This window comes from Torulaspora delbrueckii, chromosome 1 (assembly GCF_000243375.1).
Source record: "Torulaspora delbrueckii CBS 1146 chromosome 1, complete genome".
Classification (NCBI taxonomy): Eukaryota; Fungi; Ascomycota; class Saccharomycetes; order Saccharomycetales; family Saccharomycetaceae; genus Torulaspora; species Torulaspora delbrueckii.
In genome coordinates, this window is record NC_016501.1 from 398714 (window position 1) to 415267 (window position 16554).

The 16554-nt window shown below is 41.2% G+C and overlaps 9 protein-coding genes across 9 annotated transcripts; 7 read left to right on the top strand and 2 right to left on the bottom strand.

Annotated features, from left to right (window-relative positions):
* Window positions 1-1661: 1661 nt before the first annotated feature.
* TDEL0A02210 (uncharacterized protein) lies at window positions 1662-3380 on the top strand (the record flags this gene model as incomplete). Its single annotated transcript, XM_003678716.1, has 1 exon — window positions 1662-3380. One exon carries the CDS (start codon window positions 1662-1664, stop codon window positions 3378-3380), a length of 1719 nt encoding a protein of 572 aa, XP_003678764.1.
* Window positions 3381-3782: 402 nt separating this feature from the next.
* YPK1 (serine/threonine protein kinase YPK1) lies at window positions 3783-5852 on the top strand (the record flags this gene model as incomplete). Its single annotated transcript, XM_003678717.1, has 1 exon — window positions 3783-5852. One exon carries the CDS (start codon window positions 3783-3785, stop codon window positions 5850-5852), a length of 2070 nt encoding a protein of 689 aa, XP_003678765.1.
* A 236-nt stretch (window positions 5853-6088) lies between these two features.
* RRN3 (rDNA-binding RNA polymerase I transcriptional factor) lies at window positions 6089-8014 on the top strand (the record flags this gene model as incomplete). The annotated part of the gene is made up of 2 exons (XM_003678718.1): window positions 6089-6295; window positions 6371-8014. The coding sequence occupies 2 exons, from the start codon at window positions 6089-6091 to the stop codon at window positions 8012-8014; spliced, it is 1851 nt and encodes a 616-aa protein (XP_003678766.1).
* Window positions 8015-8227: 213 nt separating this feature from the next.
* SSH4 (Ssh4p) lies at window positions 8228-9895 on the top strand (the record flags this gene model as incomplete). Its single annotated transcript, XM_003678719.1, has 1 exon — window positions 8228-9895. The coding sequence occupies one exon, from the start codon at window positions 8228-8230 to the stop codon at window positions 9893-9895; it is 1668 nt and encodes a 555-aa protein (XP_003678767.1).
* A 74-nt stretch (window positions 9896-9969) lies between these two features.
* Window positions 9970-10437, bottom strand: SRP21 (signal recognition particle subunit SRP21; the record flags this gene model as incomplete). Its single annotated transcript, XM_003678720.1, has 1 exon — window positions 9970-10437. The coding sequence occupies one exon, from the start codon at window positions 10435-10437 to the stop codon at window positions 9970-9972; it is 468 nt and encodes a 155-aa protein (XP_003678768.1).
* Window positions 10438-10794: 357 nt separating this feature from the next.
* DGR2 (Dgr2p) lies at window positions 10795-13314 on the top strand (the record flags this gene model as incomplete). The annotated part of the gene is made up of 1 exon (XM_003678721.1): window positions 10795-13314. One exon carries the CDS (start codon window positions 10795-10797, stop codon window positions 13312-13314), a length of 2520 nt encoding a protein of 839 aa, XP_003678769.1.
* Window positions 13315-13575: 261 nt separating this feature from the next.
* On the top strand, window positions 13576-14544 carry OAC1 (Oac1p; the record flags this gene model as incomplete). Its single annotated transcript, XM_003678722.1, has 1 exon — window positions 13576-14544. The coding sequence occupies one exon, from the start codon at window positions 13576-13578 to the stop codon at window positions 14542-14544; it is 969 nt and encodes a 322-aa protein (XP_003678770.1).
* A 217-nt stretch (window positions 14545-14761) lies between these two features.
* SRT1 (ditrans,polycis-polyprenyl diphosphate synthase) lies at window positions 14762-15799 on the top strand (the record flags this gene model as incomplete). Its single annotated transcript, XM_003678723.1, has 1 exon — window positions 14762-15799. One exon carries the CDS (start codon window positions 14762-14764, stop codon window positions 15797-15799), a length of 1038 nt encoding a protein of 345 aa, XP_003678771.1.
* Window positions 15800-15809: 10 nt separating this feature from the next.
* Window positions 15810-16451, bottom strand: VPH2 (Vph2p; the record flags this gene model as incomplete). Its single annotated transcript, XM_003678724.1, has 1 exon — window positions 15810-16451. One exon carries the CDS (start codon window positions 16449-16451, stop codon window positions 15810-15812), a length of 642 nt encoding a protein of 213 aa, XP_003678772.1.
* Window positions 16452-16554: the final 103 nt, after the last annotated feature.

Below are 16554 nucleotides of genomic sequence, written 5' to 3' on the forward strand. Positions count from 1 at the left end.
ACTCTTACTCGAACAGTTAAAAGCTACATTTGAAACGGCAAGTCCTTGCTGAAACTGCACCCAGTGCGTCGTTACTCTTTTGTGTGGCTTGTTCGGAAATTACGTGGAGCACTAGATAATGTTGATGAAGCTTATGCTGCTGTCTGGGCTGCACTCCGCTCAATCCAGCTAGGGAGTAAATATGAAGATCATAAGCGGTGAGGCAAAATAGCCGCTAAAAATGGTAGACACCTCAAGAAAACCAATTCTGACTTGCGGTACCTGGAACTCTTATCCAAAGTATTTCAGCGCTATTCTCTGGTGTCTTCTTTTCCTTTGTATATATTATTTCGCGTGCAAATGCTATGACTTAGTTCAAACTCTACAGGTAATATTTCTAAAGCTCTAACACAACATACACATCCAATCCTATGAGCGGAGCAAACCAGTCATATCCAACATACTATAATTCGGTTAAAAATCGCCATTGGTGCCTGGTTGATTGTTTTTTATCGGCGGCTGAAAAAAGTTGCCTCTGATTTTAAGGTACTGCATGGTGAGCATCCTCAGGCGTCAATCATTATCACACTTTGAATTTGCAACTTTGCGGTTCCATAGAGGACATGACTAAAGGTCGAAAGAGCAGGTTTTTTTCCACTAATATACGACAAAAGGCGCTTTAGTGGTTTAATGCTCAGTGTTTATCTACACACTGCATCGTAGGGGCATAATGACCTTTAAAGATCCACACCGAGATTTACCAAACAAAGATTCCACGACAACCCCTCAACAAACCAAGGATGACTGAAGAATGAGGTGCTTCTAGATTTTGATGAAGAATTTTACTTTTATTTTGCTAGGTTTATAAGATAAAAGACCTGCGAGTGGTTGATCGAAGAATGTAGAGAATAATACGCTTTCTGTGCTTGAGAAAGCTAAGACAAGGAAAAAGGTCATCTTACGACGATATGTTCTCTTTCTTTAAGAAATGTGCGGCTGAACCACTTCCAGACGAACTGCTGAGTCAGACACCAGGAACAACAAATATCACTTGATTCCCTTGATCGGTCAAGATATGATGAGATGGATCATATTTTGATCCTGGTGTATTTTCTTAATTATTCAGGGCCAGTCGCGTGAACAGGAAGGTCAAATCTCAATGACGGCAGTTCGAGTCAAAACTTGGCGAGATCAGGATCCACACGAAGAGGCAGAACCATCGAAAAGCACTGAGAAAACTGGATGAAGAATTTCACAAAGCGTTTCAGATACGCATAAAAAACTCAGATAGCCGGCGGGCTGGTATTCGAGAGGAAGTTCGTTGCAGGGAAAGACATCTCGTTCAAGTATTATTGCAAACATTGGATGCCAGATAGCAGTTTGCCGCTCTTCTACGCTGAATGGATTAAATTGTCAGTTCGCTACGATGAAACCTGGCCCCATCGCCCGCGAGTGCGTTTTTGGGCGCGGTCCCCTGCCAGTGAAAAAAGAGCAATTGGGATGAGAATAACCCCTGGCTCATCAAGAATCACGTTCCTCAAACTAGCAATCCCCTGAGATTCCATCCCTCGAGTTTTGTTGTGTTGTGAATCGAATTGATATTTAAAGTCGAATCTAAACAGTGAGCGAGGCATTCAGTACTCTGGTAAATCAAACTAGTAATTTTGAAAGTACAAAGAAAGATGTCATTATCAGTGGAAACAGTTGCAACTAAGCCTTACGGTGATCAGAAACCGGGCACTTCAGGTCTCCGTAAGAAGACTAAAGTATTTATGGAAAAACCACATTATACCGAGAATTTTATTCAATCTATTTTGGATGCCATTCCAGAGGGTTCTAAGGATGCCACTCTAGTGGTTGGTGGTGATGGTCGTTACTATAATGATAAAATCTTGCAGATCATTGCTTCTATCTCTGCTGCCAATGGTGTGGGTAAACTGGTTATTGGTCAGCATGGTCTATTATCCACCCCAGCTGCATCTCATATCATTAGAACCTATCAGGATAAGAGCGGTAAGAAAGTTACCGGTGGTATTATCTTGACCGCTTCTCACAACCCTGGTGGACCAGATAATGATATCGGTATCAAATACAACTTGTCTAATGGTGGTCCGGCTCCAGAAAGCGTCACTAACGCCATTTGGGAGATTTCCAAAAAGTTGACCTCTTATAAGATTATCAAGAATTTACCACAACTTGACTTGTCAACGAAGGGTGAGAAAAAACTTGGAAATTTGGAAATCGACGTTGTGGATGTCACGCAAGCATACGTGGAGTTCTTGAAAGAAATTTTTGATTTTGACTTGATCAAGAAATTTGTTGATACTCAAAGAAGCACAAAGCACTGGAAGCTGTTATTTGACGGTCTAAATGGTGTGACTGGTCCATATGGTAAAGCTATTTTTGTTGATGAACTGGGCTTGCCTGAGAACGAAGTTCTTCAAAACTGTCATCCAAAGCCAGATTTTGGCGGTATTCATCCTGATCCAAACTTGACATATGCTCGTACTTTAGTGGAGAGAGTCGACAAAGAAAAAATTGAGTTTGGAGCAGCTTCGGATGGTGATGGTGATAGAAATATGATTTACGGTTATGGTCCAGCATTCGTGTCGCCAGGTGACTCTGTCGCCATTATCGCAGAATATGCTAAAGAGATCCCATATTTTGCTAAGCAAGGTATTTACGGTCTAGCGCGTTCCTTCCCAACTTCTAGTGCAATTGACCGTGTTGCCGCTGAGCAAGGTCTAAACTGTTATGAAGTTCCTACCGGCTGGAAATTTTTCTGTGCTCTATTCGATGCCAAGAAACTATCGATTTGCGGTGAAGAATCCTTCGGTACAGGTTCCAATCATGTTAGAGAAAAGGATGGTGTTTGGGCCATTATCGCTTGGTTGAATATCCTGGCCATTTACAACAAACATCATCCTCAAAAGGAAGCTTCTATCAAGACAATTCAAGATGAATTCTGGCTAAAATACGGCCGTACTTTCTTTACACGTTATGATTTCGAGCACGTAACTACTGAAAAGGCTAACGAGATTGTCAAGCATCTTGACTCTTTTGTCAACTCTCCTAACGTTGTCGGCTCAAAATTCCCATCTGACAACTCAGTTACCGTGGCCGAAGCTGGTGACTTCCAGTACACCGATCTGGATGGTTCTGTCTCTTCAAATCAAGGGTTGTACGTTAAGCTTTCGAGTGGTGCAAGATTTGTTTTGAGACTATCTGGTACCGGTTCTTCGGGTGCCACCATTAGACTGTACATCGAAAAATACTCTGATGATAAGACGAAATACGGTCTAACTGCCGAAGAGTACCTAAGACCCATTATTGATTCAGTTATCGATTTCCTAAAGTTCAAGGAGGTTCTAGGAACCACTGAACCAACTGTCAAGACTTAATCTGGGTTGTTTTCATGATATAATTATATACATATGATTTTAGTGCTAGACGAACAATGCCACTAATATATTCCTGTACAATTTCCTGAATTGCGGAACCAACTAATCATTTCTTTGACTGAGTACCACTCTATTTGAAACTTTTGAACTTCATAAGTTTCAAGATCTGCTGCCTACAGTAGATTTTCTCGCGTTGCGCCAGGCGGCTTGGGGCTAACGATCAAGTAAATAGACCATCTAAAGAAGCAATAGGAGAACCTTTTTAACACAGAGGAGTCTGCTTTGAGGTTACAGCTGAGCCTAAGGGGGGATTAACTGGGGCTTATTGGCGAGTAGTGTATTTAAAATGAGCTATTGGAAGTTTGGGAAGTTCAAATTTGGTAGATCCAAGGAGGAAAGGAGATGGAGAGAAAAAAGGAGAAAGAGAAGAAAGATAGTGGGATTGGCGGTAAACTATTTCATTTCGATCATGACTCCTCAGGTTCAAACGGCGATTTACACTTATCTGTTAATGATGCAGATTTAGGTCGCCCTTCTATGGATAGAAAGGAGACTATCGTTCCTTCATCGGCTTCAATTGCACCTGTACGCTTATCTCGTGATACTTCCTCGACAGCTTCAACTGTAAGAGAGGAATTTGATGCTGGGATTGCCGAAATAAGTTCGCCGAGGGCTTCACACTCTAAAGAACCAGATACGGATTTTCCTGTACCTTCAGTCACTGATGACACTCCAGCTGCGCCTTCACCTGTACATGCCAACAATTCCACATCTACTGCAGGTATGATGACTATCAAGGTTTACAACGGAGAAGGATTTAGCTTGCCTTTCCCAATAACTTCAAATGAACAAATTTTGGGCAAACTATTGAGCTCTGGTATCACCGCTAGCCGTACGAACCTTGCCTCAGAAATAGATTCGTTAAGTTCTCAACTTTCAAGAATACAATTGGGAAGCCAGGGACCAGCTGACGAGAATTTATTGCCCGGAGATCAATGTACTAAGTTTATTCCAGCAACAATTGTGCTACCAGGGCCTGAAACTTTGAACCCTTTGCTTTACTTTACTATTGAGTATGACAACACAGTAGCTACAATCGAACCTGAATACGGAACCATGGTGAACCCTGTTTTCAATAAAATCTCGACATTTGATGTCACTAGAAAACTACCTTATTTGAAGATCGATGTTTTTGCTAGGATTCCATCAATTTTGCTTCCTTCAAAAACATGGCAACAAGAGATGGGTCCTCACGACGAAGCATTGCAAGCAATGTTGGACAAGATTAATTCAAACCAGGATATTCATCTCGATTCCTTCCATCTACCGGTGAACTTGAAGATTGATTCAGCCGCCAACATCAGGTTGTTTAATCATCATTGGATCTCCTTGGATAATGGTTGGGGTAGGATCAATATGAGTGTTGATTATAAACCAGCCAAAAATAAGGCTTTATCTATTGATGATTTTGATTTGCTTAAAGTCATCGGTAAGGGTTCATTTGGTAAAGTCATGCAAGTCAGGAAGAAGGATACTCAAAAAGTTTACGCCTTAAAGGCACTCAGGAAAGCCTACATTGTTTCTAAATCTGAAGTTACGCACACTTTGGCTGAGAGGACAGTACTGGCTAGGGTCGATTGTCCATTTATCGTTCCGTTAAAATTCTCATTCCAATCTCCAGAAAAACTGTATTTGGTGCTAGCATTTATCAATGGTGGTGAACTTTTTTATCACCTGCAAAAGGAAGGAAGATTCGATCTTTCACGTTCGAGATTCTACACGGCTGAGTTATTGTGCGCTTTGGAGACGCTACACAGCCTAGACGTCATTTACCGTGATTTAAAACCTGAAAATATCCTGTTAGATTATCAAGGGCATATCGCTCTATGTGATTTTGGGTTGTGTAAGCTCAACATGAAGGATAAGGAAAAGACTGATACATTTTGCGGCACTCCAGAGTACCTCGCCCCAGAGCTACTACTGGGCCAGGGTTACTCAAAAGTTGTTGACTGGTGGACTTTAGGTGTCCTTCTTTATGAGATGCTAACAGGTTTACCCCCATACTACGACGAAGATGTTCCAAAGATGTACAAAAAAATTTTGCAAGAACCCCTCAGATTCCCTGATGGGTTTGATAGAGACGCAAAGGATTTGTTGATTGGTTTGTTAAGCCGTGATCCAAAGAGAAGGTTGGGTTACAATGGAGCCCACGAAATTAAAAGGCATCCATTCTTCAGCCAATTATCATGGAAACGGCTATTAATGAAGGGCTACATCCCACCATACAAACCACCGGTCACTAGCGCCATAGATACTAGTAATTTCGATCAAGAGTTCACTAGAGAGAAGCCCATCGATAGTGTGGTGGACGAGTTTTTAAGTGAAAGTGTCCAGAAGCAGTTTGGTGGCTGGACCTATGTCGGAAACGAGCAACTAGGCAGTTCGATGGTCCAGGGAAGAAGCATAAGATAAACACGACGAATACCCATTCATAAACCTAAACTATTACCATATATATAACGTCAAATTCATCATTATAGTGTATACCCGTTTTGGGCGATGTCTTCAGGGAAGGGGATTTTTAAAAGACACTAGAAAATTTTTTAGCGATGAGCATCTCACACATATAAATCATACACATTTGATAAAGCAAGAGAGTGATCGCAAACCTATCTCTTCAGCTAGTTTGTTTTCAAATACTCTTCATGATGATGGCTTTTGAAAATACTAGTAAGAGACCTGCACAGGACATGGGACTCACTTCAATCGAACCAAAGAAACGTAAAGTGAAATTTTCCGATCAAGTAATGATGCATTCTGCGGAATCTCATGGTATAACCAATCATGACGATTCCGATGTTTCCATTGAGATGTACAAGAAGTTTGTAAGATCTGCATTGGACGAGCTAGAAAGTGTATGTTTTAATCGTTTTATTTCCCAGTTCCTTTGTTTGATTAATTGATTCACTAACAATAATTTGATCCTTCAGAAATCCTGCACACAGCTGAGCCTAATTGCTAACCAGGTTGCACTACCGAAGAAGAGTGAAAACCAAATTAGCATTACCAATCTTGGCGTATTGCTGGATGTGCTGTCCGATAATATCAATAGGATTGACACATCACGCGCATCGCCACTGATACAAGCTATCATAAACTTTGAGAAGTGGTGGGAACTGCCATCACAGACTCTAGGTAAATATATATTCTTCATTAGAGTGCTCTGCTCGAGTATACCTAAATGGTGGCAGGACGTATCAATGGTACTAATATCGGGGTTCCACTTGCCACTTGAAAAGACAGTAAGTCATCATGACATGCTGAGATACCTCTTAAAGATGATTCCCTCTTCGATGGGGTTCATTGACATATATATGCCCAAGCTGTTCCCAAACAACAATGATTCCTGTAAAAAGCTGGTCAATTACATTTCCAATTTGCTCAAATTCACTGGTTATTGCAAAGAATTACAATTTCAGGCATGGTCATTAATTATCGAGAGAGTTATTTCCCTAGACGTGGAATTGCAAAATGAACTGGACGAATTGGATGATGATATTGACGATGATGATTTAAATGATGATGAAGACGATGAGGATGAGGATGAAGAACAGGATGATGACCAGGATAAAGAAATTGATGGAAATGAAACGAAATATGACTCTGACGCCTCCGACGACGACGAAGTAATGGAAGGTCAAGAAGAATACAACGTCCAATCTTCACAAAATATTAAAGAACTATCCACTAAGTTGGATGCTATACTCACACTCATAACAGATTGTCTTGGTGATAAAGTTACGCCTGAAAGTCTGGAATCTGGGGAAGGTGTTTCGATATTCAACACGATAACAACGCTGTTCAAAACGCATGTTCTTCCCACTTATTTCACAAAGTCAATTCAATACATAATGTTCCATATCTCGCAGCAGCAGATCGAACTTATGGATTCATTTTTGGTCACACTGATCGATATCTCATTTTCACCTACAGAAACAGCGGAGACTAGAATCAAATCTCTTCAATATTTGGGTTCATACATCGCAAGGGCAAAAAAGCTTTCTAGAACGCAGATCATTTTTGTCGCCAGTTACTTGACCTCTTGGTTGAACCGGTATGTGCTAGAAAGAGAAGAAGAAGTCGATCAACCAGGTGGAATGGATCGATTCAAGCATTTTTACGCTGCATTCCAGTCGCTCTGCTACATCTTCTGCTTTAGATACCAATTGTTCAGAGACGGAGATGGAAACTGGGAATGCGAATTAGAAAAATTCTTCCAAAGAATGGTAATATCCAAATTCAACCCACTGAAATACTGTAACGAAAATGTCATGCTCATGTTCGCACGCATATCTCAACATGAAGACGTCGCTTACTGCTTCAGCATAATTGAGAACAACAATAACCAACGGCTCAGGGGAATAATCGGTAGAGGTGATACAGATCGAAAAGGCGCCTATTCATCTGCTGCCATGACTTGGTCTCTCGCTACAAGGCAACAATTCATCGATTTACAAAGTTATTTCCCATACGACCCTCTAATCTTGGAACGCTACAAGATCATGATGAAAGAGTACTACATCGAGTGGAATGAAGTGAGTGGGGAGTACGAGAGTGATGAGTTCGAAGAGTAAAAAGAACCTATACCAATGCATATCTAATCATCTATACTTCATTATATTATCATTTTATTCATTTTATTTACTGACATCTTGTGAGAAAAATCGTCTATTGTTATATAGTTAGATAGATCATAAGGATTTAAGGCGGATTAGAATATACACTCAACCCCGAGAAGAGATTTAATACATAGGTTTTAAACAGTGTAACACCTATGCCTATTTCTGATGGGTATCATATCTCTTAGCAGTGAAATGGGACAAGAGTTCCTCAAAAGCACTGTCTCTGGTGCTATAGATGATCCTTATCCAGTTCCACCGAACGTTGATGACTCTGAGACCATCAGTCTGGCATTCCTCATCAGTCTGTCGGTCACTTTCGCTTTGCTTATGGTAGTACTGGTTGTGATAGCTGTCTATGTTACATTTTGTGGGGCCGATGAAGCAGAATACGATGAAGAAGCTGGCGCCGGTGGAGGGTTTCATTCTCTGTTTAACAAGAAGCGGGATTCTATTCTTCTAGATGCCAGTTTCACTTCGGCTGGTCAATTTGATGATGAAGCTCTTTTGCAGGAGCAGGAATCTGTTGAGCTGCCCAAGATGTCGCCTTTTGAGCTTGACATGTACAATAGAGCTAAGGAATTTCAAAAAGTCAATGAACCTAATGTGAAAGAATTCGGAACTTTCGTCAATGGGAGTGATTTACAGTTTATCAAGGATCGCGGTATTCAGAGTTATAGTTTCCTGCCGAGTATCAATGATAATACCGATGAAGAGGGGAATTTTCTGCCCAGTTTTCTAATACAGGATAAACTAGATGTCAGTTTCACGAAATACAACAAAAGCTCTTCTACAATTATGAATTACCCACTCCCGTTCAATAAGAAAGATGCTGTTTATTTTGAAGTAAAGATCTTCAGACACAGTAAAACTTCTAACGCAGTGTTCAGCATCGGGCTGATGACTTTCCCTTATCCATATTTCAGGATTCCCGGTATGTCACTATTCTCAATAGGTTATGAGTCAACCGGTAAATTGCGTATAAATAATCCGTTTATGGCCAGTACGTTGCTCCCGAAGTTGCAAGAAGGTGATGTTGTTGGGTTTGGTTATAGGTATAGAACCGGTACAATTTTCATTACGCATAATGGGAAAAAAATGATGGATGTCACTCAAAATGTTGGTATTGATTTATTTATTGGTATAGGTTCTCTGAATGCTGCTTTCACTAGAACATACACGAAGGATGGGCTGTTAGAAGATCCTGATAATGTTGCCTTGCGTGAAAGTCTCTCAGAGGGAAGAGAGGTTGAACTGCCTCCTGATCTGTTGAGCGTTCATGAAATCACAGCTGAAAACGGATTGGAATCTGATGAAGTGGAACTACATGTCAATCTAGGGCAAGTAGGCTTTGTATTTATCGAGGCCAATGTGAAGAAATATGGGTTCGGTAGCGTTTACGGTGAAATTGGCATACCTCCTTCTTATACAGGAAATGAGATTAAGACAGATACAATCTTGCAGAGAGGTGAAGATATACCGCCCAAGTACTGCGATGACAGAGATACCGATGATTTTTTTGGTAACATAAGTATCAACAGGGGTCGGGCCGTTGAAGGAAGTTCATCCAACTGGCGGCCAATGGCTCAAAGAGCACTATCGGTCATTCCAGAAGCGGCTGAAAGCGATCTAGAAAGGTATGAAAGATTATCATCTGCTTATGACAGGGAAAACAATCCCAGTAATACTAGTCTTGAAAACATGGACCCCAATGCACAGGCACATGTCACAGAGCTTGAGCTAACAGATACTAGACATAACGAAAGTTCATCAAGCGTGGGCAACTCTGGTGATAAGCGTAAGAAGCGGAAAAAGAAGAAGAGATCTAAGAAATAGATTACAGGGCTTTTCCAAAAGCAAAATGAAGAAATGACATATAATAATTATAATTTACATAGGGACTTGTTGATTTAACGTTTTTTCTTACCTCTATTCTTGTTCTGCTTCTTCTTTTTAGATGAAGTCGCTTCAGTTTGCTTAGTAGTCTCTTCAACAACGGGAACGTATTCCTTCACATCAGTATTGACCATCAGAGTACTCAACCCGACAACATCTTTCACATGAGCCTTCTTTTTGTTCTTCTTACCAAGCTTTTTAGTTACAGGCTTCATGGCCCTCTTTTCGATCTTTCCACGAGTTATTGAAACACCTCTGGGTCCCAATGCACTTAAAAGTCTCGAGACATCTTTACTCTTGTTGGTCTTAAACTTGTAATGGTTGGATAAATGTGAGTTGTGAGTCTTAAATGACACAACGGGTTTCTTTTGTGTGCTCTTAGATTTGCATTTGTAGGATATCGAGAAGATCGTTTGCGAGGGATTGGCTTCGAATAATTGCACACTGTTGGTGATAAACGTATCTATAGGCTTAACTGACATCTTGCAACTCTCCTGATGGTCTTATTCGCCTGCTCTGGTGGCTCAGTTGCACTAAGCCCACAGATGAAATATCCTGCCAAGCGGAAGTAACTGAAAAATTGGACGCCTATTTAAATTAAGACCCGTACAGGGTCCTAGAGCAAGCAAATAAACTGAACAAGTCTAAAAAGAGCATTGGAATCCCCAGCAACTCGGATTTGGCTTGGAATTGAAATTAGGATTATCTGCTAATATAAAACCCCTCGCTGGGTGGATATGAATCAGGTTAACGAGCAAATTTCCTGTGGTTGAGCAATAGTTGAAATTCCTTGACAAGAAGAGGCTAATTGGAAACACTTCCTATTATTGTAAAGTATAATGTTTCGGAATAAGCATCATCATAAAGAGGGTTCAAAGAGCAGAGAAAGTATTAGCAAGTCCGAAGATGATCCCTTTTCGAGCGACGAAGGCGATCAGACGGATATCGTAGATTCGACAGCCATTCCAGTCGCTGCTGATAATGATAATAAGAGCACCTCCGGCTCCTCGAGTCAAGCTTCAGCTGATTTTCAGCCATTGACGTTCAATGTTAAAATAAGTCAAGAAGAAGCCAATGCAAGATCAGCTGCTCAACCAATTCCGGAGACTTTACTGAAAGTGAAAGAGAAGCTTTCCAAAGGACCAGGACGAAACCATGATTCTACACTTCGGAATTTCTTGGGATCAATTGACAGAGACCAATTTGAGAGTTACTTGAAAGAGCCGCACTACATTAAAGTTGAAAAGAAAGGTAAGCATTTAAGGCAATTTAGAAGGTTGTTTTTGGCTCAACAAATGAAATCTTATGAGGATGACGATGATAATAATGAAAAAAGTAGTAAAGGCAAGTCGAATTCTTCGAGAAGAGAGCCTTCATCAAGGGCGATTTGGGTGACAAAGTTCAGCCTAGACGGAAAATATATGGCCACGGGAAGTAAAGATGGGAGTCTTTGTATATGGAAGGTTATTGGATCCCCTGCTGAAAGATGGGAGCTTGATTTTTCTCAGGAATCGCAGAAGGCCTTTAAAATGAAATCGTTAATGGTCAGACAACAATTATTAGGCGGAAGCCCAAAAGGCTCTTTGAGTGGTGATTCTAAAAGTAACCTAACAAATGAGAAACCAAACTCCAAAGTCAGCACGTCCAGTTTATATGCTCCTGTTTTTCATCCGAATCCAATCAGAAGGTTCAACGAACATACATCTGACATTTTGGACATGGACTGGTCAAAAAATAACTTCCTAGTCACATCATCTATGGATAAGTCTGTTCGCCTATGGCATCCTGAACGTTCTTCGTCCCTGACAGCTTTCTACCACCCAGATTTCGTTACTTGCGTCCTTTTCCATCCATCTGATGATCGTTTTATAATAACCGGTTGCTTGGACCACAAGTGCAGGCTGTGGTCAATCCTTGACAATGAGGTGACATTTGAATTTGATTGTCAAGACTTAGTCACTTCAATCACGGTTTCCCCAGGAGACGGAGAGTACACGATAGTCGGTACATTCAACGGGTATGTGATAGTCCTCACAACTCGTGGCCTTGAGTTTGTATCTTCATTCCACGTCACGGATAAGGACACACAGGTGGAGGATAACCAAGATTTACTTGGACCAGGGTCGAAAACGCATCATGGCCCACGTCTGACTTGCTTGCAATGCTTCAAACCTACAAGTTACGGCTCACTTCGACTAGTAGTCACATCTAATGATTGCAGAATTCGAGTTTTTGATTTGAAGACTAAAAAGTGTCTTGAAATACTTAGAGGCTTCGAGAGCGGTGTCTCACAACATCGGGCACAGTTGACGTATTGGAAAAACCAACCTTTGGTAGTGTGTGGCAGTGACGACCATTGGGTATACTCATGGAAACTTCAATCCTCAGATTCCCATGAACCCAGTAAAGAGACCTCTAAACCTCATAAGACTGGTGAAGGCTTAAGAAGATTAATTAGTAATTCGTTACATCACAACAGCGAGACTAAAAATCGGCATCATAATCCAGGTTCTTTGCATCTAAGTGATCTCTTGCCGCGCCCTCATGGCATTGCATCGTCACAGCCCATCAAAAATACCCGCTCCATCTCGTTTCATGCACATCATGCTCCTGTTACCACGGCGAACTTGGCACCACCAGAGACAAGCAAGAGTTTGTCAATGTCAAACGATTTGATCTGCGATACTTCTCTCGAATTTTACAAGGAAACGGATACTTTGGAAGTTATCGGCAGAAAGGATGATTATTCTGACGCAGACCGTGAATCTGTCTCAACCGATACTGAGCCTTTGGGATCCGCCATAGGTAGCGATTACGAAGCCAGAACTACCCCAGGTGTAGTAGAAGCTATTGGAACGATCATGGTTACCACCGATACGAAAGGTCTGATTCGAGTTTTTAGAGCAGATATGCCAAGAAACATACGAGAAAGAGTGCTAGAAAGGTTACGAGACGTTAAACACGCCAAGTTCAATAGTTCAGATTCGCTAAATTCATATTCGCAGGCCAGTGTCGGCAGTCAGGGACCTATTGGTCGATTTAACACAGCAAGCCTGATATGTCCCGTAAAATCCTGCAATACACAGCAAGCGGATGAAACGCCAGTGGGACGTCTAAGAGGTAGCTCCGTCTTCAAGAATTCATTGTTCAACTCCTCTAACGGCAGCCTGAACTCAGCCAATACTTCAAGAGATACTAAGAGATCAGCCTCGATGGGCAAGAACGGTCCCGCCGCAGGCCTCAGGTGCGAAGTGTGCAACGGCACAAAATTTACTGCATTGTCGAACTCCGCTGCCTCTGCAAGAGAAGCAGGCTACTATTGTGCAGACTGTGGTACCATGTTGAACAACTTCAGGTAAATTAGTCGACAAGTCATATTATTTGTTGTACTGACCGGTACCGGCCCGTTGCTGGGTGCGACAGCGATAAACGCTCTTGCCTGAAAAAAAAAAAAATAGTGAATTTAACAAAGTTGCAGTCAGTCGTTTTGAGCCATTACTATATTATGGACGGCTCCTGTCCACTTGTTAATCGATTGCAAAATTTGTATATAGCACTCGATTGTTGTCTTATAGTCATCTTTGTCAATAGACACTCATCAAAGACTTGTAGGTTGTGTAATGTCGGAAAAAGCTAACGAAGGGAAGGTGATAGAGAAGAGCGCTGCTCAAAAGATCAGCAAGTTTGGTTCTTTTACTGCAGGTGGATTGGCAGCATGTATTGCCGTTACTGTAACGAATCCGATCGAGTTGGTCAAGATCAGAATGCAATTGCAAGGTGAATTATCTTCCAGCTTGCAGAGAACTTATAAGAACCCAGTTCAGGGTATGGGAGTCATTTTCAAGAATGAAGGTATTAGAGGTTTGCAAAAAGGTCTAGTGGCTGCTTATATTTACCAAATATGTTTGAACGGATCAAGATTGGGATTTTACGAGCCATTGAGAGGAGTCATGAACAAAACTTTTTACCCAGAGGAAGAACCACACAAAGTTCAAAATGTTACCATTAATGTTGTCTCTGGTGCGGCATCTGGTATTATAGGTGCTGTTTTAGGGTCCCCTCTGTTTTTGGTTAAGACTAGATTACAATCCTACTCTGATGTCGTCAAGATTGGTGAACAAACGCACTACACCGGTGTGTGGAATGGTCTTAAGACTATCTTCCAAAAGGAAGGTTTCATGGGTCTATACCGTGGTGTCGATGCAGCCATCTTGAGAACCGGTGCTGGCTCTTCGGTCCAATTGCCCATCTACAATACAGCCAAGCACTTCCTACTCAATCATGATATAATGAAGGATGGTACAGGTCTACATTTGACAGCTAGTACAATCTCTGGTCTTGGTGTCGCTGTTGTGATGAACCCATGGGATGTTATCTTGACCAGAATTTATAATCAAAAAGGTGATCTATACAAGGGTCCATTGGATTGTTTCATCAAGACTGTCAGAATCGAAGGTGTGTCAGCTCTTTACAAAGGTTTCGAAGCGCAAGTGTTCAGAATCGCACCTCATACCATCATATGTCTGACGATGATGGAGCAGACCATGAAGTTGGTTTACTCCATCGAGAGACAAGTTTTGGGTCACTGATCATAGGTCATTTCCCATCATAACAAAAGCATCAATTCATTATAGAGACTGTGTAGACTATACCAATCATAAATGTACAAGTTAGACATGTTTGAGTCAAATTTTATCGGGGCGGCTATTTCAGGGTTGAAGATCTTGAGGCCTATCTCAAACATTCAACATAAGTGAGCCTTACATTATCAATCTCTAGAGACAGGTATTGAAGTATACCTCCAAGATGAGGATTCCCAAGGGTATTAGAAATCGTTTGACAGGTCCAAGGGCTGAGAGAAGTGAACTTACTAGGGTGGAAGCATGTTTCAAGTTTATCAAAGATGAGCTCATGGTGATTTTGATCTGGATTGCATCGATTAAACTGTTTGTGATACTGTATCGACAATTACAGAATGTGTTGATTGGTGTGGTTAGAGTGGGGCCAGTTCCTAGACATGTGTCTTTCATTATGGATGGTAATCGACGTTACGCCAAAGGACGCGGTATGTCGGTTAAAAGAGGTCATGAAGCAGGAGGATTGGCCTTATTAAACCTTTGTTACGCTTGCAAGAATATTGGAATCAAATGTGTATCTGCATATGCATTCTCTATTGAAAATTTCAATAGACCCAAGGAAGAAGTGGATAATTTATACAACATGTTTGCTGTGAAGTTAGACGAGTTTGCTCAAAGGGCTAACAGTTTCAAGGATCCATTGTATGGAGCACGCATCAGGATCGTTGGTGATCATTCGCTAGTGTCCCAGGAGATGAGGGATAAGATAAAAAATGTTGAGAAACTCACCAAGGATGGTGCTGATTTCACATTATACATTTGTTTCCCATACACTTCAAGAAATGATATCTACCATACAGTCCATGATTCTATCGAGAAATCTTTGAAGGAGAAATCAGATCTCGGAAAATTCACAGTCTCTGCCTTCACTGAGCGGATGTACCTTGATGACTTTTCGAACAAATGTGATTTGCTTATTAGAACTAGTGGTCATATGAGGTTGTCTGATTACATGTTGTGGCAATCTCATGAGAACTCTGATATTCAGTTTACTTCGACTCTTTGGCCCGATTTTGGCTTTATCAAATTTTATCTAATGCTGCTAAGGTGGTCTTTCTTCACAAGTATTCAGAGGTATGCCGATGCAGGCTTTTCCATCAGAGAAAAGGTTATTAGTTTCATCCCGTTTTTGGCCAACAAAAAGATCGCTTTGGACTCCTTACCTACAGCTCCGCTCGCAGTCTCCATCACCGGAGAACACGACTAATTCATGGCCTTCATATTACGATTTCCTTTACAACCTTTTTCTTCTCTATTTTGGCCCGTTCCTTCTCCTTTGCATCGCTGATCTTTCTCAAATAGCTATTATAAACAACCAATTCTGCAACTAGAATGAGAATTCCGAAAAACAAGCACAATATCACCCGATAATGTAGTGGCAGCCAAGTTGAACTGCCTGACCAGTACCACACGGCAAACACCACGGACACCACACTGACCAGCACGTTGAATACGGTGGTTATCTGTTCTCTTATCTCCTTGGCCATCTGTGATGGAGTGAGGGAGTCTGTATCGGCTCCATATGCACTACCATTTAAATTGCTCTTCTTGACCAATTCCTGGTACGAGCTTTCCTGCTGTCTCAAATCCAATTTCTCTAATTCTCTTTTAAATTCAGGACTATAGCGAGATCCTGGAACATGCTTTGTCTTAAATTTAAACTGCAAGGGCGATAGCAAGTGTTTCAAGGATATCCTGGATTTCCAGTATTCGTCGTAGTATTCAATCATCGCATTGATCGAGATACAACCACTATCCAAGATACTCTCAATCTCAGAACATCTCTCCTTCCTGGACTCACTTTCTTTTGCACTTTTCAGGCTCGACTTGATTATGTCATTCAATTCTATCTCGAACATATTGATACTCTTTATACCAGTTGATGATCAGATTAGTCTAACCTTATGGATGTTTAAGCGTTCGGAAGTTCGCGCATTGTATATCAAAAAAGTAAAATCTAAA